This window comes from Saccopteryx leptura, chromosome 4, assembly GCF_036850995.1.
Source record: "Saccopteryx leptura isolate mSacLep1 chromosome 4, mSacLep1_pri_phased_curated, whole genome shotgun sequence".
Lineage (NCBI taxonomy): Eukaryota > Metazoa > Chordata > Mammalia > Chiroptera > Emballonuridae > Saccopteryx > Saccopteryx leptura.
Window position 1 is genome coordinate 211,306,517 of NC_089506.1, and position 22,578 is coordinate 211,329,094.

A 22,578-nucleotide genomic window follows, 5' to 3' on the forward strand; every position below is an offset into this window, starting at 1 on the left:
AGGTGAATGGTCAGCTTCCTGGGCCTCAGGCAAGTAGAGATATTTTATTACTGATTTTAGAGAGAGGAGAGAGAGAAAAGGCAGGAAGGAGAGGGAAACATCAACTCATAGTAGTTGCTTCTTGTATGTTCCTTAACTGGGCAAGCCCAGGGTTTTGAACCGGTGACCTCAGCATTCCGGGTCGATGCTTTATCCACTGCGCCACCACAGGTCAGGCATCTGTAGAAAATTTTTGTGAGTTTATTGGAGCCAAACTGACAATAATTGCTAGAATGCAAAATCTCATCAGATTGAGAATATGCTCTAGAGAGCGGCAGTTTTGCAGCTTATTTTATACATTACAATCAAAGATGTTGTAAGGGGTTTGTGAAATTAACTGGTGGTAGGTTAGGAAGGCAGGAAAAAGCAAAGGGGGAAATCTCTAAGATTATCTAAAGAGTAAAACAGAGAGCCATACTTCCTCTACGTTGGTGGGTCGAGAGTTAATAGTTAACATTTATAGCACGTAGAGATGGCAGTCAGGGAACAAGATAACAGCAAGGGGGTCTGTGCCGCTCTGGTGCCATGGGTCTGCCCTGCGGGTCTGGGGAAGGAGATTACTCTTGACATTCTGAAGGTACGTTATTTTGGATGCAAAAGGCAAGAAGTGACTTACCTGTCAAGACCTGCTTTTAGTTAGAAAGTTTTCATTTCAGATCATCCTGTGATCACTTTTGGTTTCTGGGTCTGTAAGGCTCGCCATGCAGGGCTCCCTGAGTTTGTCAGGTTTGGGATGTAGCCCCTTTTTTGTCCACAGGTCCCATACCCAGCATGTTCCTTGAAGATTGGGTACTCCCTCCCCATCTGAGATTTTGCTCACAATGGCCCAACCCCCCTTTTGGAAACATAAGCCACCATGGTTTGCAATGCCCTCCTGGGCCAGGGAGTGGGGGTTGAGTGTTGGGCCCTGTCCCCTGCCCCTCTGCTGTGAGCAAGCTGCTATCTCACCTCTCCCAGCCTGTCTAGGAGAAGAGGGAAGAGAAACAAATGGTTGCTTTTCATGTGTGCCCTGACTGGGGATCGAACCCAGGATCTCTGCTGCCAGGCCGATGCTCTATCCACTGAACCAACCGGCCAGGGCTCCAAGTGCCTTTTCTAGGAGGGCTCATGCCAGCCTCCTTTCTTTATGTCCCACCCACCGCCTGCTGGCCCATGAGGCCAGGTCTGGCTTTGCAGGGAAAACATTTATTCAGCAGCAGCTCATGGGCCCACAATAGCCCCATTGACTGGCCTACCCAAGGTGGGAGGGCAGACGCAGCGTAGCCACTCCAGTAATGAGACCCAGACCCACAGGAAATCCACCTGGGCTGCCGCTGCGGCCTCGGGAAGATGGGGCCCCACCCAGGCACACTGCCACCACCCTCTGCCCCAGCCCCCTGCTTGCCTCCTCCCTTCTCATGCCAGAACCCTCAGCAGCCACTAATTGAATCCAGAGCCTCGCGTGGCTGGGCGTGACTCGGTGCTGACATCAACGCCCCAAGCCACAGGGCCTGTTCCCCAGGCCTGACTGGGCTGCCTCCTCCCTGCCAGGGTGAGGCTAGGGGCCAGGGGCTGTGACCCACAGATGGACACAGGCATGGGGCCTCAGGGTGGCTTGTTCCAGCTTCTCTGGGGCCACCTCCCCTACCATCTGAAGGGTATTAGGAAAAGGTGCTCTGTATCTACATCACTGTCCCCAAGGTCCCAGCACTATCCCTGGCCCTGGCCCTGCTCCTGCCTCTGGTCTTCCTTGAAAATATTCCCACTTCCGGGGTTTTGGAAAACCAGGCACATCCCAACTGGAGAGTAAAGGGACATCACAGGGCCACCAGGGCTCCACAGGCCACACTCAAATCTTACCCTGTTCCTGGGCCACTCACTCCTAACAGTTTCTTGCAGCCTCCCTACCCACCAGAGGGCAGCTGCCATTCATGATCTGTGATGCCCTTGACTAAGGCCACTCTCTGCAGCCGGAACAGGAGCCTGTGCCGAGGGGCAAAGGGAGTGCAGGGAAGGTGTAGGCACAGCCCAGGGCAGGATTCGTGGTGAGGCTGCCTTTCCCCCCATGGCTCTCAACAGGCGTCCTCCCAAGCCCAGGGGATGCTGGCCAGAGCCTGACATCTGCTAGAAAGAGGGGTCCTGACCCAAGTTCCCCACAGAGAGGGCTGTCTGTACCCCCATCTTCCCTCTACCCAGACCAGGAGCCCTAGGGCCATGCCAGAAAAACACTCATTTCATTTTATCTTTTATTTTTCTTATAAAAAGCCTTCATATCATCATTTGTCTTACAAAAACCAAAGTCCTTGTCTCTGAGTTTGAAAAACATTTTCCCAGAATAAATGGGAAAAGATCTCTTATAAATATATTTTAAAAAAACAAAGCAAAACTTGTTCCTAAAGTGTCTTTTCTTTCCAGTTTCTTTTGTTGCTTCGCTCCCTGGAGCCAAGACTGGGTTACATACACACCCATCCTTACCCACTCTCCCTCTGCTCCCTTTCTGGGGCTTCCTTCACTGGCCCGAGTCTCCTTGGGTTGGGGGCCTGGCAGCCCTAGGCCCGTGTAACCAGCACACGGCAGAGCCTGCCCGCCCTGCCCTACAACCCAGAGGCTGCACTTTGCACAGGATGGAGCAGACACCATCCTCAGAGGCACGTGGGCTCTGGAGGCGGTCCTTAGAGGTCTTCACCTAGGTCCTAGCATCTTAGATGAGGAGAGCAAGGTCAAGAGGGGGACAGGGACTTGCTGCACTCACACAGCCCCTGCCCTGTCACGTCTTCCTCATCACATGGATCTGAGAACTTCTTGGCCTGGCAGCAAGAGGGCGCTGGCCAGTTCCAGCAGGGCTGAGAGCCCAGCCCAGTGGTCCATTATTCCCAGCTTAGATGTAGGGCTTAGTAGGAAGGGGCCCTTGGAGCCCAGGCCCTGGGTAGCCCATGAGTGGCACTTCACACTCAGGCCCACCAGGTGGGGCTTCCCCACCACCCTCTGTTGCCTTGGGGCCTGGCTCTAAGGGGGCCTTCACCCCCTCCAGCTCTAGGGGCCCAGGCCCCACCTGCCCTTTGCCCTGAGCTGCAGCTGCTGCGGCCCTACCCCGCCGCACGAAGTAGGCCGTCCCCACGGCGGCTAGCACAGCCAGGAGCACTGCAGCCAGGGCCGGCGCGATGAGAAGCGGCAGGTTGCTCTCGCGGGCCTGTGTGACTGGGGCATGATTGGAGCGGACAGCTGGGGGGGTGCGGGCCTCCCCACAGGCCTCCTCACCTTCAGGCACCCGCCCAGCACCCAGGGGCCTGACACAGATGGAATAGGTGGCATTGGGCCGGAGCTGGGTGACCGTGTACTCAGCCAGTGAGGCAGGCAGCCGGAGCGTCACCGGCCGCTTGTCAGGGCCTGACAGGTTGCGGTAGGTGAGGCGGAGCTGCACGGCACTTCCCTGCAGGTAGCGCTGCAGCCCTACCCTCAGGGAGGTGGGGCTCACCGGTTCGATGCTGAGCGGCAGGGGCCCGGGGGGCCGCAGCGTAGCTGCTGTGGGAGTGGGCCGTGGGCCCAGCCTCACCAGGCTTTCACAGTACAGGCCAGTGAGGCCCTCAGGGCACAGGCAGGCTAGGTGGCCCTGAGCCCCGAGGTGGCAGGTGCCCCCGTTGAGGCAGATGGATGCCGGGCAGTCCTGGGGCTGGGGATCAGGTCCCACGGTAGGTGGGGTAGCAGGGAGCAGGCTAGGGGCTTTGGCAGCAGGCTCCGTGGGGTTTCGCCAGGTGGGGGCTGGGCTGGAAGACAAGGGCGTGGGTTCCCATGCAGAAGACCTCGTGGTGGGCACTGTAGCTGTGGTCGTGGTGGCCGGGCAGCCAAAGTCGGCATAGTCGAGGTCCAGGAGCATCTGACCAGCGTTCTTGGGCGGGAAGTGGCAACGCGTCTCCTCTGGGCTGGCCAGTGCCACGCGGTTCTCCCGTACCCAAGGGCTGAACCAGCTCAGAGGGCACACGCAGTTGAAAGGGTTGCGGGCAGCTGACAGGAGCCGTAGGCGGGGGAAGAGGCCTGAAAGCTCGTGTGGCAGGGCCTGCAGGCTCAGGTTGCTCAGGTCCAGCTCCTGCAGGGCCGTCAGGCCAGCCAGGTCCTCAGGCCGCAGCTGGGCGATGCGGGTGTTGCCAGCCAGTCGCAGGCGCGTCAGTCCCTGTAGGCCCCGGATGGCAGGCGGCACGCGGTCCAGCTGGTTGTCTGACACGTCCAGGTCATGGAGGTTGCGCAGGCGACCTAAGAGCCCCTCGTCCAGTTGCTGCAGCCCCAGGCCAGCCAGCCTCAGCGCCTCCACGTTGGCAGTGTCCAGGGTGCCGGGCTCCAGGGCCAGGAGGCTGTTGTGGCTGAGGTCCAACAGCAGCAGGCTTGGTAGGCGCAGTGGGGGCAGTGCTCGCAGCTCGTTGTCCTGCAGCTTGAGCTCCAGGAGGCGGTCAAGGGCGTCGAAGGCGCCAGGCTGGATGTGCTGGATGCGGTTCTTGCCCAAGTAGAGGCGCTCCAGGCGCCGCAGGCCCCGGAAGGTCTCATTGGTGATCTCACGCAGCCTGTTGGCGGTGAGGTCTAGGTTACTGAGGTTGGCAAGTGGCCGGAAGACCCCACTGGGCAGGCTAGTGATGTGATTCTGTGACAGGTCCAGGAGCTGCAGACCTGGCAGACTGGCAAAGGTGTCTGTGTCGAGTGTTATGATGCCGTTGTTGAAGACGTACAGGCCTGCTGTGTCGGGCGGCACGTCTCGAGGCACCGTCGTCCCCTGGCGGGCAGTGCAGAACACTGTCTGTGGCTGGTTGCACTGGCAGCCAGATGGGCAGCCCCACACCCCAGGCCCTGAGGCCAGCAGCAGCAGCAGCAGGGGCAGAAGGACCCTGGAGCGCATCTTTTGGTCCCTGGAGACAGAGAGGAAAGAGGAGAATCTGAGTCAGGGGCCCAGGAAACAGCCATTCCAGGAAGGACCAAGAAGGGAATTCCGAGCCCTTCTCACCATTCCCTGCCCCCAAATCCAACAGCACAAAGGAGTTATGAAGTTATGAGTCAGGTCTCTAGTGCTTGGGCCCAATTCTTGTCCCAGCCCCATCACTTCCTCACTATATGACTTTGAACAATCACATGACCTCACTATGCTATCAGTTGATACTTCCTGCACTGTCACCAGGGTTTAGTGGGTTGATGCAACCAGAATGGGGCCCAGCCCCCAAATACTCAATGACCACGAACAATAATACCTTTACCTTAATCCCAGCCCTCCCACCCCTCTGTGGCTCAGAGAGAACACGTGGACAAAAAGGATCAGGTTCTGTGCCCTCCCCCCACCCCGCCACCCCCAGATCTCTGCTGAGGTGGACAGGGAAGCAGGAAAAATGGTGGCTCCGGGAGCAGCAGCCCTTCCCCAAAGCTTCTCGGAGGGATTGGTGGGCAGTCAGCCCAGTGCGTAAGTGGAGAAGCTGGCTGCCCCAGGCCACCAGCCCCTGCCGCCACGCTCTACATCCTCCAAGTGAGGAGACCGCAGCAGGAAGACTTCACATGGAAACTATGGGATCGGTGTTTTTCCACTTGTGAAGTCAGACCTGCCCAGGACGGGAGCTGTGGGCTGGTCAGGATGTGGCCAGTGGGAAAGTTCCTAGGAAAGAGAGCAGAGGAGCTGGAGCAATTGGCAGGTGACCCCTGGGGGGGGGGGGGTGTAGGGAGGGAACCCCAGTCTTCATATCCCCACACAGGCACAGTGATAGAACTAGATGTGAGGGGCTCCAAGCCTCCCTGAGTTGGGGGACAGTGCCAGGTCTGGAATCACCCCCCCAGATTCCTTCATGTCCCATTTCTTGGGCTCCACTATGGGCCGGGCACTGAAGCAGAGCTGCAGCCCTTCCCACGTGCCAGTGCCTCTGAGCGTTCACAGCCACCTCTTGTAGTGCCCCCGCCAGCCATTCCAGGTGGAAACTATTCTCACCACTCCCAGATGACAGAAAAAGGGGGGCTCCTGGAGGTGCAATGACTTGCTGCCATTACACTGCTGTGAAATCTGAGCCAGAGCCCAGGTCCTTAAGCAGGTCCAGGTGTGGCTGGGCCCGCTGCCTGCGCGGGGCCCAGTCCTGCTGAGGGGGTCGTGGCTCCCCTAGCTACTCCAGGCTCCGGTTTGTAGCTTGACCTGACCGAGACAGGATGGGGCCACAGCATGGGCCCCCTTCATTCAGGCTCCGGGGGGAAACCCAGGGACCACCCCCAGCAGCAGTCCCTCTACTCTGGGCCCAGCTCAGAGAGGCCAGCACCCCTCCCTTCCAGGCACCTCTGTTCACACAAGGCCCTTTTGTGCTGAAGCTCAGCCTCCCCTTCCCCCACGCCAGCCAGCTGTCAGTCTAAGGCAGGTAACATGGCCCCCCACCCAGGATGCCTTCTGCCCTGCCGCCATCCATTGGGTGCCTCTCCTCCAGGCAAGGAGACTCCTGGAATATGAAGTGGAGGAGGGGCATGTGGGGAGGACACTGTGGTCTCAGACCAGTTCTAGGTAAAGGCCTGTCACCCTGTTTGGGCCCACCTATGTCTCGACCACTTGCAGGGTCCCCTCTGCCTGGGAAGTGGGGCCATTGGCCTCTGTCACTAGTTCACACTTACGAACGCCCTTCAGAGGCTAGCCAGGGAAGCCTTCCTTGAGCCCTAGCCAGTGCTCCCTCCCCTGCTCTCTAGGGTCCTGGCTGCCTCATGCACCCCTGGACCTGCCATTGCCATCTCAGGGGGGCTCTTGCACCCTACCCGACCTCCTTCCCTGTGAGGACTTACTCCACCCTCACTGACTCAGAAGTGAACGGGTTCAGCCTGGCCTCCAGATGTGGGCTATGAGCATCCCCCACCCCCATGTCCATGTGGGGGGCGAGCCACCTCCCACTGAATCAGCTCTCCTGGTGGAACAGGCTGGGGTCAGGCAGGGATCAGCCAGACTTGGGGTGGGAGGGGACCCTACGCGTGGCCAGCTTGACCACCCCTGTGACGTTGGCTTCCCATAGGACTTGTATAAGGTCATGGTTATGAGCTCAAGCTCCAATCAGGCAACCTTGGGCCAGGAGTGTCCGAGCTGTAAGGTGTAGACATCATCAGTTCCTCTCAGCACCGAAGTTTCTCCAACTGTGCCGCAGGACATTTCAGAGTAGACACCTCCCAAGACTGGGACACTGCTGGGGGTGCTCCCTGTTCTGCACTGAGGAGGGGGACCAGCATGGGCTCTGGGCTTTGCTCCCTTTAATCAGTGAAGTCATCACAGGGGAGAAAAGTAGCGACTGCTATGGGTCTGTCTGGACCCGGAGCGGCAACGTGGCTGAGTGGCTGGGAGTGGAGGCTGCACCAGGAAGAGTGCATCCAGGAGACCCCAACAGGCAGCAGTGACCCTGTTTCCCACTCCGTAGGGGGCGGTGGTGAGTGCCTTGGCCTGGGCCCCGGTCCACCACCCAAGCAAGGAGTTGGCACTGGGGCTTTGGAAAACAGCAGTGGGGACCGATGATTCCAGGGGCTCTGCCAAAAGGTGCCTGGCACCAAGAGCAGATCAGACAGCACCCCAGAGAGGACCCAGAGGGCCATGGGCGGGCAGGAAATAGGCATCAGAGGGTAGGAGACCTTGGCCTCAACTTGGGCCCAAGTTCTGCTCCTAAATAGCTTCCCAAGTCCCTTCCCACCCATGGGCCTCGGTTTCTCAGTAGCCCTTCCTCACGCTCCAGAGTTGTTCTGAGCACCCAGTATTGTTTGTTTTCAAATGGGGAAGTTCTTTAACAAGTTCTGGAAGCAATTCTGCTAGTCTGGGTGCATGCTGGTATGTGTGTGTGCATTGGGGGTGAGGGCATCTCGTGGGGGGGTTGGGTCACAGCTGCCCTTCACCAGCCAGTTATAATTTCAGCAGCTCTGAAGGACCAGAAGCCTGGGCTTTGATATCTGATCTGCTGACCAGAGGCAGGGAGGTGGGACCTTTCCCTCTGCAAAGGGTGTTGGCAGTTTCGGGAGGCAGCCCTGGCATTTGGAGGGTAGAGGAGAGGGCAAGAGGGTTCAGGGCATCCATCTTCCACCTGGGTTCAACACAGCCTCACCCTGGCTTGGCCCTGCCATGGTTTGGTGGGGGGTGGGAGTGGGGTGGCAGGCTCAGAGGCCTGGGCTCTGTCGCTGGCCTTGGTGAAGTCCAAGGAATAGTGCTGGGATAGTGCTGCAGGCCGACTGCTGGGGTTTGCACCCTGGTCTGTCAGTCTGGCTGTGTGGGTTTTTACCGAGGCTCCCGCTAGGGAACTGGTCATAGTACATGGTTTTCAGGGCTCTTAATCTGTATCTGGAAGACATTCTGAATGGTCTGTCTGCATTCATTCCTAAGGGTGTTAATCCATAAGACCTGAGCCTTGCCTTCTGCATGCATGGGGACAGTGCCACGGTGTGAGAGGTGCTTTGTGCTCCTTTCAGCAGATAGGAGGCCCCCTGAGACGAGGCTGCGGCCTCTGTGCAGAGGCCGCCCGCAGCCTCCACCCTGGCGTGTGGGCGTGGGAGAGCAGCCTGACGGGGGAGCGCCTTGAGTTTTAGAGGGGATAGGGGGTGAGCTGTCCTTTGGCCAGCCCCCTTCAGCATGTTGACCTCAGAGTGTGAGGAGAGCAGAGGGAGGGCTCTATGAGTAAGGACGTTCATCATCTCAGCTCTCAGGGGGACCCAGAGTGCCCTACCTACTCCCAAGAGTAGGATACACGGAGGTACCCACTCACACAAAGGCCCTGGGTAAGGCAGGGGCTGGCAAGTGGGTGGAACCTGGGCATCAGATCTGAGGTTGAAGCATCTCACTGCTCCTGGGGAAAAACGGGCCAGGGTGCAGGGTCGAGTACTACAGAGCTGACCCTGAGGCCCTGGGCCTCTGGCTCCCAGTACTGGCCCGCCTGGGCTGAGCACTGCCGGCCAGGCCTGGCAGCAGCCCAGCCCAGGAGTCTGCCAACCCCCCAGGCAGGCGGGACTGTGCCGGCGGCCAGGACAGCTGGCTCCAGTTCTGCTGACGTGTCTGAGGAGGCTCAGGGCCCAGGTTGGGTCCACCCATCTCCCCATCCCTGGACAAAGCAGCCCTTGGCCCAGCAGGGTAGAGGTTGAGGTCTCCCTTCTGGGCCCTCATGGAAAGGGTCAAGAGGGCAGAGCCGTAGGTTCCTCAGAGATTGCCCTCTCTCCAGGTGGGGGGGGGGGCAGAGCCTGGCCCTGTGATTATACTGGAGGTCCCCACCAGTCTTGGCATCTCTCCTTTACCACTCCGACCGGCTCTGCTCATTCTATAGGTAAGACCCTGACAGTTTGTGACCTCATCCAGTTCCCTTCCCTTTCTGGGTTCCCATCTCCCACCTGGAACCCCAGGGGCTCCTCAACCCCAGCTGCACATCAGAATCACCCTGGCAGCTCTGAAAAGTCCTGGTGCCTGGACCCCATCCCGAGGCTAACGAAATAAGAATGTCTGGGGTGAGGCCTGGCAGGGCTGTGTTTTGGAGACACTCCTTGGCTAAGTCTCCCCTCCACCCGGGGCTTAGACCCTGGGAGAGACTGCAGAAGGGACAGTCTGGACAGAAGCTTGTTTCTCCTAGTCAGGGGAAGATCCCTGAGCAGGTGTGGCCAGCTGCTGGCACTGGGAGAAGAGCAGGAACCTGCCACGCCCCTGGTGGGGACCTTCTGTGGCACTGTGGGTGACTGGGGAGCAACCAGACCTGTCAGCCCAGGGCAGGAAGATCAGTGACTAAGGCCAATCCGTGGCTCACATGGGCCCTCGGGGTGGTGGATGTGTTGTCTCTGTCAGGAGAGCTGCCTCTCTTGGGAGAGGACACCTGCTGCCCCAGGAGCTATTCAGTGGCTGCGGCCCAACCAGAAATGGGCCAGTCAAGATGCCACTGCCAGCACACGCAGGTGTGATGCCACCAGGGCTGGGCTCAGACACAGGGCCTCCTCATACTGCCCTGTCCACACCCAGGGCCAGGTACCCATCAAGTAAGGTCCTAACCCTGCAATTAACCCTAAATTTGCCAGAGGAAGGCCTTACGAAGTCAGGCCACCACCTCCAAGCCAGCTGGGCTCAAGCTGTGTGGGGCCTAGTCAGGGTCTGAGAAGGAAGTGGCAGAGATCTAGGTCACCCTGTGGCAGAAGTGTCCCTTTCTGGGATCTATGAGCTGATCAGCGTGCAGGTGGGATTTATATGGGGAGCCACCACCCTGCCCTCCTTACTTACCACTGCTGCCTATCCAGGCCCCAGTGACCACCCCAGCCCAGCCCCTTCTCAGTGCAAGCCAGCTCTCTCCTCCCGCTTTAATTAAATCTCTCAGGCAGCCTCAGAGGAATGTCAGAGCCTTATTGCATTTCCCTGGAGGAGACTTCTCAACCTTGGAAAAGAACTGGCTCCTCGCCTGCCCCCACCCCCTAAACCCAAGGTGGTCCAAGGGGGCCTGCTCCAGCCTCTTCATACCCAGGGAAGCTGGAATGAGGAAAAGCGGGGGAGGCCTGCAGGCCCGGCCGGCCAGGCGGCCCAGCTAGCTAAGGGAAAGCAATCCGGCTGACTCTGGAATGTGGAAACCGATAAAAGGGAGAAGGCTGAGCCCGCCCCGCCGGTGGTGCATGCAGACACCGCAGCACCCCTGCCCGCCCCCAAACATAGCCCTGCTCCAGTCACGCGCACACAGACACACGCCCACGCCAGAAACACGCCCAGTGGGCCGTGTTCTCTGTCTCTCTCTCTCTCACACACACACACCCTCCCCCTTCTCTAAGAACTCTCACAAATTCCACAGCAGTGAGGGGAGCTGGTTTTCTTGGCAGTACAGAGCCTTGGGCTCCCCAGCCCAGGGAGGGGGACTCTAAGGAGAGCAGAGGGGAGCTCCAGAAGGGGTCACTAACCCATTTAGGTAGCATTGCTGCCCTTCCATGAGCTCAGGGTTTGCCAATGGTCAGGGATGTTTCTATGGGCAGAGGTTCACGCAGCCTTCTCTGTCACCAGGGCATACTGGCTGGCTAGCGCACTGAGATGGAATGTGCCTCCTGGGCCCAACTGGGACCCCAATTTTCTGTCCCCAGGAGCTGCCTAGATGAGGACTCAATGCTTTTTTTTTTTTTTTGACAGAGAGTCAGAGAGAGGGACAGACAGGAAGGGAGAGAGATGAGAAGCATCAATTCTTCGTTGTGGCACCTTCGTTCATTGATTGCTTTCTCATATGTGCCTTCACCGGGGGTCTACAGCAGAATGAGTGACCCCTTACTCAAGCCAGCGACCCTGCGCTCAAAGCAGGTGAGCCTGCGCTCAAGCCGGCAACCTCAGGGTTTGAATCTGGGTCCTTCGCATCCCAGTCTGATGCTCTATCCACTGTGCCATCGCCTGCCTGGTCAGGTGAGGATTCAATGCTCTTTACCTGGTACTTGTCCTAGGTCCCTCGAGACTATAGTGGGCGTGTCAGGAATGGGAGCCAGAAACTGTGGTCCCATCTCCTGCCCAGATAATCTCCCTGGCCTTGGGGCTGCCTGCCAGAAGGGCCTTCCTGGGGAAAGGAGGTCTGGGCAGTATCTAAGGGTCTTCTTATGTTGAACCCTTCCCCTATTTCCAAATTCTCGGGAGTGGTGCCATTTCAGTAAATGCCCTGGAATACGGACCCCCACTGATCCCATCTGACTCTTTGAACCCACAGGTCTCAGGGTAGCTGTTTCATTCTGCAGCTGCATGAGGCCAGGGAGGTGGAGGTAGGCCATGCCCAGGCTCCCAGCCTGGCACGAGTATGCTCGTTGTCCCTGCCCAGGTCCAGGAGAAGCCAAATAATGGTCTGGAGGGAATCCAGCTGGGCTGCTCATTACCAGAGCCCTCTTCCTGCCTCTGACATTCTGTTTACAGAAGCTCTGGGGCCTGATTCCCTTGGGAGAAGACAGCAAACTCAGGGGACTACTCTCCCATCCCCCCACCCACTTGCCTTAGTGCTGTTGGGCCTTGTCAACAGCTGGGCTCTAACTGGACTTCACTGCCTGCTGGACCAACTCCAATGGAACCTACTTGGAGGGTACCTGCCCAGCCACTCCTTTATGCCCCCAGTACCCAAAAGTCCAGCCTAGTGGGAAGGGACCTTTGAGATTCAGTCCAGTCCCCTGGCCCCAGATGCTTGTGGCTGGGGAGAGGAGCAGTAGGCTCTGGTGCCTGTCTCCAGAGCCTCACCTGCTCTTAGTGCGAAAGACAAGCAGGGGACACTGGAACTGTCAGGGTCTCTTCTCCCTTCCCACCTTGCAGACTCCACCCCTAGGCCCCAGGGGCAGACGTGGTCAGCTACCCTGGTGGGGTAACAGTTAAGGAATAGTTGGCACCAGTCAGCTGATCTGCCAGTGACCACAGGGGGACCTCAGCAGCCCTCAGGCCCCAGCACTGCCAACCCTGGGACACAAAGGACTAGGCTGGCTCCAGGCCATTGGGTTCATAGCCCAAGCAAAGCCCCTTCTCTGGCAGAGGCAGAGATGAAGCATGATTAATGCCTGGCTCCCCTAGGACAGCCAAGGTCTGCAGTGATGTGGAGACCAAGGGGTGAGAGGTAAGATGGTGCATTGGTACTTGCCAGCCACCCACTTACACCTCCCCAGGGCTGCATGCCTGTGCCCCCAGCCCAGCTCTGACCTGAGTGACAAGGGCCCTAAGGACCCTGGCCAGCCGATATGCCTACAGGCACCCGGGGCTTCAGGCCCAGAACCAGATTGCCCCACTTTAGTAGGTAAAAGTAACCCAAGACTATGGCGTGGCCATTCCTCAAAGGGGTTTGATTCATAAAACTGGCCATGCCAAGGGCCCAGTCGTGGGAGGAGGAAGCGAGGGAGGGGGTGTTTATTTTGTCTGCTGCAGCCCCGCCGGTCAACCGGTGAGCCATATACACACACCCGCGTGTGCACCCGACCATGGGACTGTCCGCACTCGGTTGGCCCAGGTGATGATGGTGGGGGGCTGAGGGCCCATGCCCGCCCTTGAGTGAGTGTGCACGCAGCGGGGGGTCTGCGCGCTATATTGGCGCATGTGCATAATCTGCCTCCGGGGCGCTTCGGTTCCCGTCCGCAGCCCCCCAGCCCCTCAGACACTCACCGGACAGTGGCGGCGGGAGCCGGGCGGGGCGAGCCGCGGCCTCAGTTCTTCCCCGCCGGCCGGACCAGAGGGTTCACTGCGTCCTGAGGCAGCCGCGTCCGCTTGCCCCGCCGCGGGCTCGGTCTGCGGAGTCAGCTCGCGGGAGGCGGGTCGCGCATTTAAGACAGGGGAGGGACCGCTGTGGAGGGCGGAGTCACTCCCCATTGGTCGGGGCGGAGCGAAACCAAGGGGGACCCGCCTCCCTTCTCCACTGAAGGGGGTTTTTGGCTGTTAGTCCTAGTCCTTACTCTGCCGCCTCCCAACCTGGCGAGTGGGAGAGACCCTGTCCCGCCCTGTCCAGAGTCAGGAGTCCTACGATCCAGGCAGATCTACCACTTGTTTGCTTTATGACTGGGCAGGTCCGTTTTTCGTGTAGAAAGCAAGCTAGTTTGAGTGCGAAGCGCCCCAAATCCGATGCCTGTGACACAACAGACCGCTGACATGAACTCGAGAAGCAGACCTGGAAAGGCAGGGGAGAAAGGGAGTGGAGCCTGGTGTGAGGACTCAAGCCCTATGACCTGCCTCAGGCTGTCAGAGCTTTGGGTTTTTCAAGAGAAACTGAAAATCTGGATTTTTTTTAAGGTGAAATCTCTCAATATGCCATTGTTGGTAGCTAACACCAATTTCAGAAACGCCTAGGCAGGTCCTGCAGAGCCCTTCTGAGGGCCTCCTAGATGCAAACTCTAACGCCAGATCTGAGTTCCGGGGTTCTTTACCATGAAAACTTTAGGAGCTGTGAGCATCCCAACACCACCTTTCCCGTGTCTTAGATGAAGGGATTGAGACACAGGAAGAGGAAGGGATTCTCTGACCAAGGCCCCACAGTTACAGGCAGCTCCCAAACAGTGTGCATGTGGGAGTAAGGGACTGGGATAGGGTGGGAAGTTGGGCCTCACCGTCTGTGGGTGGAGCCTGGGTGCAGCTAGCTGATAGTGGCCCTTGATGGGGCAGGAGGGACCAGTGCCAGGGGCTGGCCAAGTCCTGAAAAATCCCCTGCCTTGGAAGATTCCAGGAAAAGGCTCTGCCCTCCTCCCCCTCCATGTTTGTGGTCAGAGGCATGCTACAGAGCTTTGGGACCCAGCTCAGCTCCTGAGTTCCAGAGGGCCCCAGGACACCCACCTCCTCTTCTAGCGCAACCTGCAGCCAAGGTCTTTGCCTGAGCCAACTTGAGTCCCAGGGGGCTTGAGGGACTTTTCCCATAAGGCTGGGCTACACCAGTGGGGATTGGGGAGTAGTCTTTGGAGGACATGACCATCTCCAGGAGGCGGAACAGACTCTAGTCTCCTTAGGACCTCTCCCCCATAGGGCTCCTTTGCTCCTTTCCAGGGTAGGCAGAGGTCTGGACCCCACACCTGCACCCTTTGCTTATCTTGGTATTTGTGGATATGTAACATAATTTGTGAAACTGTCCCTGGACCAAAGCTGGCCCTTGGGTGTGTTTCATTCGGCCTATATGGGACTTTTTAAAACTGACGCCATTGCAAACATTAAAAATCTGGTGGTTAGCCTGACCAGGCAGTGGCGCAGTGGATAGAGCGTTGGACTGGGATGTGGAAGGACCCAGGTTCGAGACCCTGAGGTCGCCAACTTGAGCGCGGGTTCATCTGGCTTGAGCAAAAAGCTCACCAGCTTGGACCCAGGGTCGCTGGCTCCAGCAAGGGGTTACTCAGTCTGCTGAAGGCCCGCAGTCAAGGCACACATGAGAAGGCAATCAATGAACAACTAAGAAGTAGCAACGTACAATGAAAAACTAATGATTGATGCTTCTCATCTGTCTCCATTCCTGTCTGTCTGTCCCTGTCTATCCCTCTGACTCCCTCTCTGTCTCTGTAAAAAAATAAATAAATAAAAATTAAAAAAAAAAATCTGGTGGTTTCACATTAAAATGGGACTTCCCAGCTTGCCTTGAATAGGAACTCTAAGCTGGAGCCAAGTGGTAGCTGCCCCCTCTGACCAAACCTCAGGCTCACAAGTCACCCCAGTCCCCACCACTCCCAGTTGTCTCACACGAAGCTTCACACACTCAGTTTCCTGAAGCATTTGAGTTTACAGTTGGTACCATGTGGCTCTGGTCAGACTGTCTGTATGCCTCTGCCTTTGGGTCCTGTTTCCCTGACACCCTCAGGAGTGTCCTCAGATGCTGTAGGAGGGAGAGAGTGCTGGGAGGACCTCCAGCCTAACTTTCCCCAAATAACAGACCTTCCTGACAGGCCCCAAAGCCTCTCACCTCTGCAGCCAGTTCTCGATGATAGAGATCCCCCCACCTGCCTAAATGGTTCATTCCCTGCCATGGTCTTGCGCCCTGGACTCAAACAGGCCATGCTCTCATCCCCCCAGAGGTTCAAACGTAGCTTCCAGGAGACCATTCTCCAGTTTGTTCATCTGTTCCTCATATGGCTTCAAGATACCACCCCCCACATGCCCTGTGGTGGTGCAGTGGCTAAAGCATGGACCTGGAACACTGAGGTTGCTGGCTTGAAACTATGGGCTTGCCTGGTTAAGGCCCATATGGGAGTTGGTGCTTCCTGCTCCTCCCCCTTTCTCTTTCTCTTTTTCTTTCTATCTCTCCTCTCTCTCTAAAAATGAGTAAATAAAATCTTAAAAAAAAAAAAAAAAAAAAAAAGGATACCACCTCCTTTTAGACCCCGGTTACCTGGAGTCTCTCTGAGGGAGAGAGCTAAGGAATGTGAGGCAGAGCTTGGCCCAAGGTGGCAGAGACAAATTCAAAGGACTTGGACTGCTTTGGACCAGTGGCGATGCCGGGACGTGTAGATGGGTGGGCTGGCGGGTAGGACCAGAGAAGGCCTATTGAAGCTGCCTTTCCCAGCAAGTACACCATGATAGTGGGAGAGCTGATAGAATTATCAAGGGCTGACCCCTCCTTCACGTGATCCACTCTGTACCACCATCACCCTGCATCTTCTGGGAACTGGGCTCAGGGCTAAGGGGCAAATCTGGGCCCTGAACAGACCTCTAAGTCGGAGCTCTCTTCAGTGTTACACCCAGATGTTAGCCTTCCCCCTGCGCTATGGCAGCAGGAGAGGTGCCTGTGACCCGAGCCAGCTCTTACCACCTCTGGCCCTCTGCCAGGCTGGGCTTGGTTTGGCATTCAACCCAGACCAGGCTTGGCTTTCCTTTTTTTTTTTTTTTTTTTACTTATTTATTTTAGAGAGAGAGGAAGTGGGGGAGAAGGAGAGAAACATTTATTTGTTGGTACACTTACTGATGCATTTGTTGGTTGATTCTTTTATGTGCCCTGATGGGAGATTGAACCTTCAACCTTGGTGTATTGGGAAGATGTCTAATCAGTTGAGCTACCCAACCAGGGAACTTGGCTTTCTTTAAAAGGTCAGGCTTATGCCAGCTGTTGACCAGCCCTTGGGCCTGGTACCATGACCCCATTTCCTGGCCAGTGCCTTGGCAGGTAGGTTCTCTGCCTGAGGCAAGGAAAACTGGCTGGACTTGTCTGAGGAGCCTTCCCGGCCTTCTGTGACTTCCTGCCCCCACGCCCCCAGCACCTGAGTCAGTAGGCCAGCCAGCTGGGACTGATGGGGCGGAGGTGTAGCGAGGCCAGGTCAGACCTCGTAAGGAGGTTGATTTAGAACACAGGTGAGCCACTGATGCTGCGGTGGAACCCACAGTCCCAGCAGTTTTCACCAAGGCAGCTGGAGTCGCCCTAGCCCACTTGCCTTCAGACTCTACCCTGAACCCATCACCTCTTGTTTCCACTCCTCCCACCCATTTCCACATACATAGTGATCTCTGCACAGTGCACATCTACTCCTATCTCTGTTCCCTCTTCACTTAAGGTGTACCATCAGCTTTTCATTGCTTGTCTGATGAAGGCAGAACACTCCTGATGCACCAGACCCGGTCTCACCTTGCCTCTATCCTTATCAAAGCCTCAGCCCCTCACCTTCACTGCCCTGGCCACCAGCCACTTTGTCCTCCATATTCCTCAAACAGGCCGTGCACCTACCTGCCACAGGCCCTTTGCTTATGCTGCTCTTTCTGTTTGGACTCTTTCCTACACATGGTTGATTCCTTTTTCACCTTTGGGTCATTGGGATCATCCCCTCTATCCTCTGCCATGTGTCCTCAGAGAATTTCACATGTTGATCTGTGCGACTGTCTCCCCCTCTCTAGATTGGGAGCTCCTTGAGATCAGAGGTGGGGTCTTTTGTACCCACCTCCAGTCATACTTGGAGGCGGCGGAGTCGAGGACTGGGCTCAGATCAACTTGCCTAAGGAATGAATGGTTGAGAATGAATTTAGTGAAAGCCCTGTTAGAGCTCCGAAAGGGACCTACGTTTAGCCTCCTCTGGAGCCAGCATCAGTGTGGGGGGCCCTCCTGCCCACCTCCTCCCCCAAGCAGGCAGTGGTCAGATCAGGTCAAGAAAGGCAGTTCTTAGCCCAGCTTGCCCTGCCCTGCCCGAGGTAATTATAGGCTGTGTTACTCACAGGTGACCAGTCCAGGGCTCTCCAGGAAGCTGTAGAGACACCCAGGGCCCCACCCAGCTTCTCAGCTCACTCTGTAGCTCTCAGCAGGGTAGGGGGAAATGGGCAGCAGGCGAGCTTCGGGAAGCTGATTGAGGAGGTAGAGAGGCCTGTCCTGTGGTGGCACACTGGATAAAGTGACGACCTAGAATGCTAAGGTTGCTGGTTCGGGATCCCTGGCAACTGTGTGCTGGTGCTTCCCATTCCTCCCTCTCTGCCTTTCTCTCACTCTCCTTCCTAGAATCAATAAATTTTAAAAATCTTTTAAAAAAGAGAGGGGTGTAGACAGGCAGGGGAAGAGAGGACTGGGCCTTCTGTTGCCTGGGTGAGGGATGAAGGCAGCTGCCACTGCTGGGTGACCTCTGGCCACTGGGACCACAGTGAGGACAGGGTTCTGTGTGGGGACAAATGTCAAGGGGGGATCCAGTCCCATGGGACCCCAAGGACATGAAACCAAGACTGGAAGCAAACAAATGGGTGAAGACACTTGTCAGAGTTCTGCTGGGCCCCTCCCCCTGATACCCTGGGCTGGAAGGCAGCACTTACAGGGCTGGGGGCTCCAGAGGGGCCTCCACAGAACCTAGGGAGGGGCATTGTAAATCCCTGGGCAGCAACAGGGCACAGAGCAGCAGGCGTGCTGAAGGCTTCAAGCCTGCCCTCCGTGTTTCCAGCCACCACCCTCCCCAGGCACCCTTGGGAATAGGGATGGAAAACAGGGAAGCTTGGCGACAAAGGAGACTGTGCTCTGGCCCATGGCTCAGGCTTGGGCACACGGGCTCAAGGTCAGTGCTGAGGGGCTTCTGAGTCTCTAAGATGTAATCAAGGCCCAAAGATGCTGGGATGACTGAGGAGATAGTCCCAAACCCACCCAACTGCACCGGAGGGGGATGGAGGAAACCCCAGCTCCAACACCTCCCCTGCGGTGGGGATGCTAATGCTGGCCGGATGTCACGGCTGGCCAAGGTAGAACCAGGGACAGAATGTATTTGGGGTCTGCCTGGGGTGAGATTGGGGCTGAGGTGCAGAAAGGGCATGGCTCCCCTGTGCCCAGGACCCAGCACAGTTCGTGAGTGAATCAGGTAGGCGGATGGAAGACAAGGAGAAGAAAGCCTGGGATGTGGGGACGTGCTTGGTGTATTGGTCGCACAGGGAGATGAAGCAGAGTACCCTGGGGGACCAGCTGGAACTACCTGGAGGGGCCACGTCTCCCCAGCCACTGTGGTGCTTGGCCTGAGCCCTTACCTGGGGTTACAAGGCTGACAGCCCTCTTACTGCCCCTCACCCGTGGGTGGCTGGTTCCACCCACTGAGAACTTCTCTCCCCCAGGTCTCTGATGCCTCTGCTGGACCCAGACTCCGGGCTCCTGGTCCTGGCGGGAAAGGTGAGGGAGAGGCAGAAACCCACCTTACCCATGTCTGCCCACATCGGACCCCCACCTCAGGGCTAGTACCCTCACTTTCCAGGCCTGGCCCTGACCTCCCAGCAGACAGCTGGGAGAGTGGGGCGTACAGGATGGTACCGTACCCAGAAAGAAGGAAATAGAACAGTGCCACCCAGGCTCCACCAGTGCCAGGCTGAGTGGCTTCCTGCCAGCATCCGGGCTTGTCAGCTTCATGCGGACAGGCTGAAGATGGAGCAGGGTTGGCACACAGTAGGCACTCTGTAAATACTGAACACACTCCTGGTGCTCACTCCATCTGCACTGATGACGAATAGGTGAGGTCAAGTCTGCCAAGGGCCCAGCTCATTGCCCAGTGCATTTTGGTGCCCAGTTTGATGTCTGCCGTGCTTCGGTAGCTCAGGCCCTTGAGAGGAAGGGAGGGCTGGTGCTGGGCCTGGGGCTGCCCTAGGCCACCAGGGCTCAGTCAACGAGGGTACTCAGGCCAGGCTTGTTTCAGGGCGGGAGTCAGCTGTACTGCTACGAGGTGGCCCCCCAGCAGCTGGCACTGAGCCCAGGTAAGCCCTGCCCTCCACGCTCCCCTCTCCTTCTCCTTTCTTGTTTTAGTTTTCTTCCCTCCCCTCCACTGACCACCCTGATGCTCCTTTCATGGTGTCCCCAACAGTGACCCAGTGCTTCCTGGACAGTGTGCTTCGCGGGGCTGCCCTTGTGCCCCGGAGGATGCTGGCTGTCATGGGCTGTGAGGTTCTCCGAGTCCTTCAGCTGAGTGACACAGCCATCATGCCCATCAGTTACCATGTGCCCCGCAAGGTGAGGAGGACCCAGTGAGGGGCTGGGAGGGCTTGGGGGATTTGTGTCTCACTGGCCACATGCCTTGTCTACCACCAGGCTGTGGAGTTCTACGAGGACCTCTTCCCCGACGCTGCAGGCTGCGTGCCCGCCTCTGAACCTCATGCTTGGTGGGCGGGGAGCAACCGGCAGGTAGGGCCAAGGCCTGGCTGGACGCTCCTAGTCTCCCCCGGCCCCTGGAATCCCTCCTCACAGCATTCCCACCCATGGCCCCACAGCCAAGCACTAACTCAGCTGCCCTGTGTCCCTCAGCCCTCCCTACCCCTCAACTCTGCCTGTCCCCACAGGTGCAGAGGATCAGCCTCAACCCGACCTGCCCGCCCCACCCCAGCTTCACCTCCCACTTGGTGCCGCCTGCAGAGCCCTCCCCGAACGCAGCCCGGCCTGTGGAGCTGCCCACAGGCGACGAGGACCCCAGTGTGAGTAGTGCGAGTGCCAGCGCCGCCTGCTTGTCAGTACCAGAGTGGGAGCCCCATTGGTCTTTTCTTCTTTAATTTTTAAATTTTTCTGAAGTGAGAAATAGGGAGGCAGAGAGACAGACTCCCGCATGTGCCCGACTGGGATCCACCCGGCATGCCCACCAGGGGACGATGCTCTGTCCATCTGGAGCGTTGCTCTGTTGTGGCTGGAGCCATTCTAGCACCTGAGGTGGAAACCATGGAGCCATCCTCAGTGCCCAGGCCAACTTTGCTCCAATGGAGCCTTGGCTGCGGGAGGGAAAGAGAGATAGAGAGAAAAGAGAAGGGGAAGGGTGGAGAAGTAGATGGGCACTTCTCCTGTGTGCCCTGACCGGGAATCGAACCCAGGACTTCCACACACTGGGCCAACGCTCTACCGCTGAGCCAACCGACCAGGGCCCCATTTGTCTTTTAATCCTTTTTTAGCTGTCAGGTGTAACAGAGAGAAGAACCTCACAGTGTTCTCTAAATTGAACATTTAGTGGAAAGTGAGACTGTCACATAAAATCTAAATTTTTGGCTTTTCTGGCTTCTCTTGAAGTATTGGCAGGTCTTTTGTTTTTTTTCCATGTAGTCTATTATTTTATTTTATTTTTTTTAGCGAGGTGGGGGACAGACAGACAGGAAAAGAGATGAAAAGCATCAACTCATGGTTGTGGCACCTTAGTAGTTCATTGATTGCTTTCTCATGTGTGCCTTGACTGAGGAGCTCCAGTCAAGGCAGTGACCCCTTGCTCAAGCCAGAGACCATGGGGTCATGTCTATGATCCCACACTTAAGCCAGCAACCCCACACTCAAGCTGTTGAGCCCACACTCAAGCCAGTGATCTCAGGATTTTGAACCTGGGTCCTTGGCATCCCAGGCCAATGCTCTATCCACTGTACCACCTCCTGGTCAGGCATATCAGCAGACCTTAACCACCTGGGCCTGCCTTCCCCCAAATACTGGAAGCCAGGAGCTGTCACCTGCTGTCCCCATGGTTTGAAGTTCACTTTACCCCCATGTTATCCACAGTCCATCAACATCTGTAATTTTGCTACTTCCCCATGTCCCAGAGCGGGGCTTTATGCCCAGCACAGTGTCACACAGGTCAGAAGAGGGACCCAGAGTGATGATGCCAGTGTCTCCTCTCTTTGGCCAACGTGCCCAGGTGCCTGTGGTGACCCTGGGTCTTTGCCCCCAGGAGGGCTTCTCTTCCCCTTCCAGCTCTCTTATCTCACCCTCCACGCCATCTAGCCTGGGGCCCTCACTCTCCAGCACCAGCGGCATCGGCACCAGTCCCAGCCAGAGGTCACTGCAGAGCCTTCTGGGTAAGTGGGTAGTCAGGTGGCGGACCAGCCCAGTCATCCTCTGTACCCCAGCCCTGCCTCCCCTCCTGGTGGAGTCCCATGTCCTGTGGTGTGAAGTCAGTCTTATCGGAAGAGGGCAACCTGGATGCTTCCTGGAACCCTTTGCTTCCACCGAGATACCCCGAGTTTCATTCCCAGGCACCCTTCTGGGCGAGTTGTGTTGGCTAGACCAGCAGAGGACTGGGCCTGGGCACATGCCCGGCATAATCCTGCAGTGAGAGGAGTGGGCAGCCGGACAAAGGGCAGCACTGGCTGGTCAGGCAGGACATCCTCTCACAAGAGTGTCTTTGCCACCCACTAGGCCCCAGTTCCAAGTTCCGCCATGCTCAGGGAACCGTCCTACACCGAGACAGCCACATCACCAATCTCAAGGGGCTCAACCTCACCACGCCCGGTGAGAGCAATGGCTTCTGTGCCAACCAGCTGCGTGTGGCCGTGCCCCTGCTCAGCAGTGGTGGGCAGGTGGCTGTGCTTGAGGTGAGGGCTCCACCCTGCTACAACTGCCCTCAAGCCCCTGTAGGACACTAAAGGCATTGGGTACCCACACCAACCCCCATTCTCTGAGTACAAACCATGTGCTAGGCACTCATCCCCATGTGGGGGTGCTACTCTTATCCTCACTTTACAGATAATAGCAGTGAGGCACAGAGAGGTTTAGTGACCTACTGGGTCACTCAGCTATGTAAATGGCGGAGCTGGGGATTTGAACACAGACCACCTGAGCCCCAAGCCAGAGCTTTTTCCAGCACTCTACGCTACGCCCCCCCCCCCTCATTTTTGGGACCTTATGGTTGGCACTTATAGCTCAGAGCATGTGGTAGCTGAAGCAGAAAGCTTGGACCACCCAGCAATGGGGCTTCTGCTACAGAGGGTGGGAGCCCAGACATGCTGCT

General features: G+C 57.4%; 2 protein-coding genes across 5 annotated transcripts in view; one reads left to right on the forward strand and one right to left on the reverse strand.

Moving 5' to 3' along the window:
• Positions 1 to 22,578, forward strand: part of LOC136403683 (mitochondrial import inner membrane translocase subunit TIM16) — an 82,497-nt gene that overhangs the window by 38,306 nt on the left and 21,613 nt on the right. For 3 of the 4 annotated variants that reach the window (XM_066382713.1, XM_066382712.1, XM_066382710.1), the window contains exons 10-16: positions 18,956 to 19,010; positions 19,528 to 19,585; positions 19,693 to 19,838; positions 19,917 to 20,009; positions 20,165 to 20,305; positions 21,520 to 21,646; positions 21,987 to 22,162. In XM_066382713.1, the coding sequence (XP_066238810.1) occupies positions 18,956 to 19,010; positions 19,528 to 19,585; positions 19,693 to 19,838; positions 19,917 to 20,009; positions 20,165 to 20,305; positions 21,520 to 21,646; positions 21,987 to 22,162 (796 nt within the window). The remainder of the gene's footprint in view (positions 1 to 18,955; positions 19,011 to 19,527; positions 19,586 to 19,692; positions 19,839 to 19,916; positions 20,010 to 20,164; positions 20,306 to 21,519; positions 21,647 to 21,986; positions 22,163 to 22,578) is intronic. The other variant, XM_066382711.1, reaches the window with a different exon arrangement.
• Positions 1,849 to 13,219, reverse strand: VASN (vasorin). Its single transcript, XM_066382695.1, has 2 exons — positions 13,094 to 13,219; positions 1,849 to 4,910 (listed from the first exon to the last, which is right to left on the reverse strand). Exon 2 carries the CDS (start codon positions 4,898 to 4,900, stop codon positions 2,897 to 2,899), a length of 2,004 nt encoding a protein of 667 aa, XP_066238792.1. The 5' UTR covers positions 4,901 to 4,910; positions 13,094 to 13,219; the 3' UTR covers positions 1,849 to 2,896.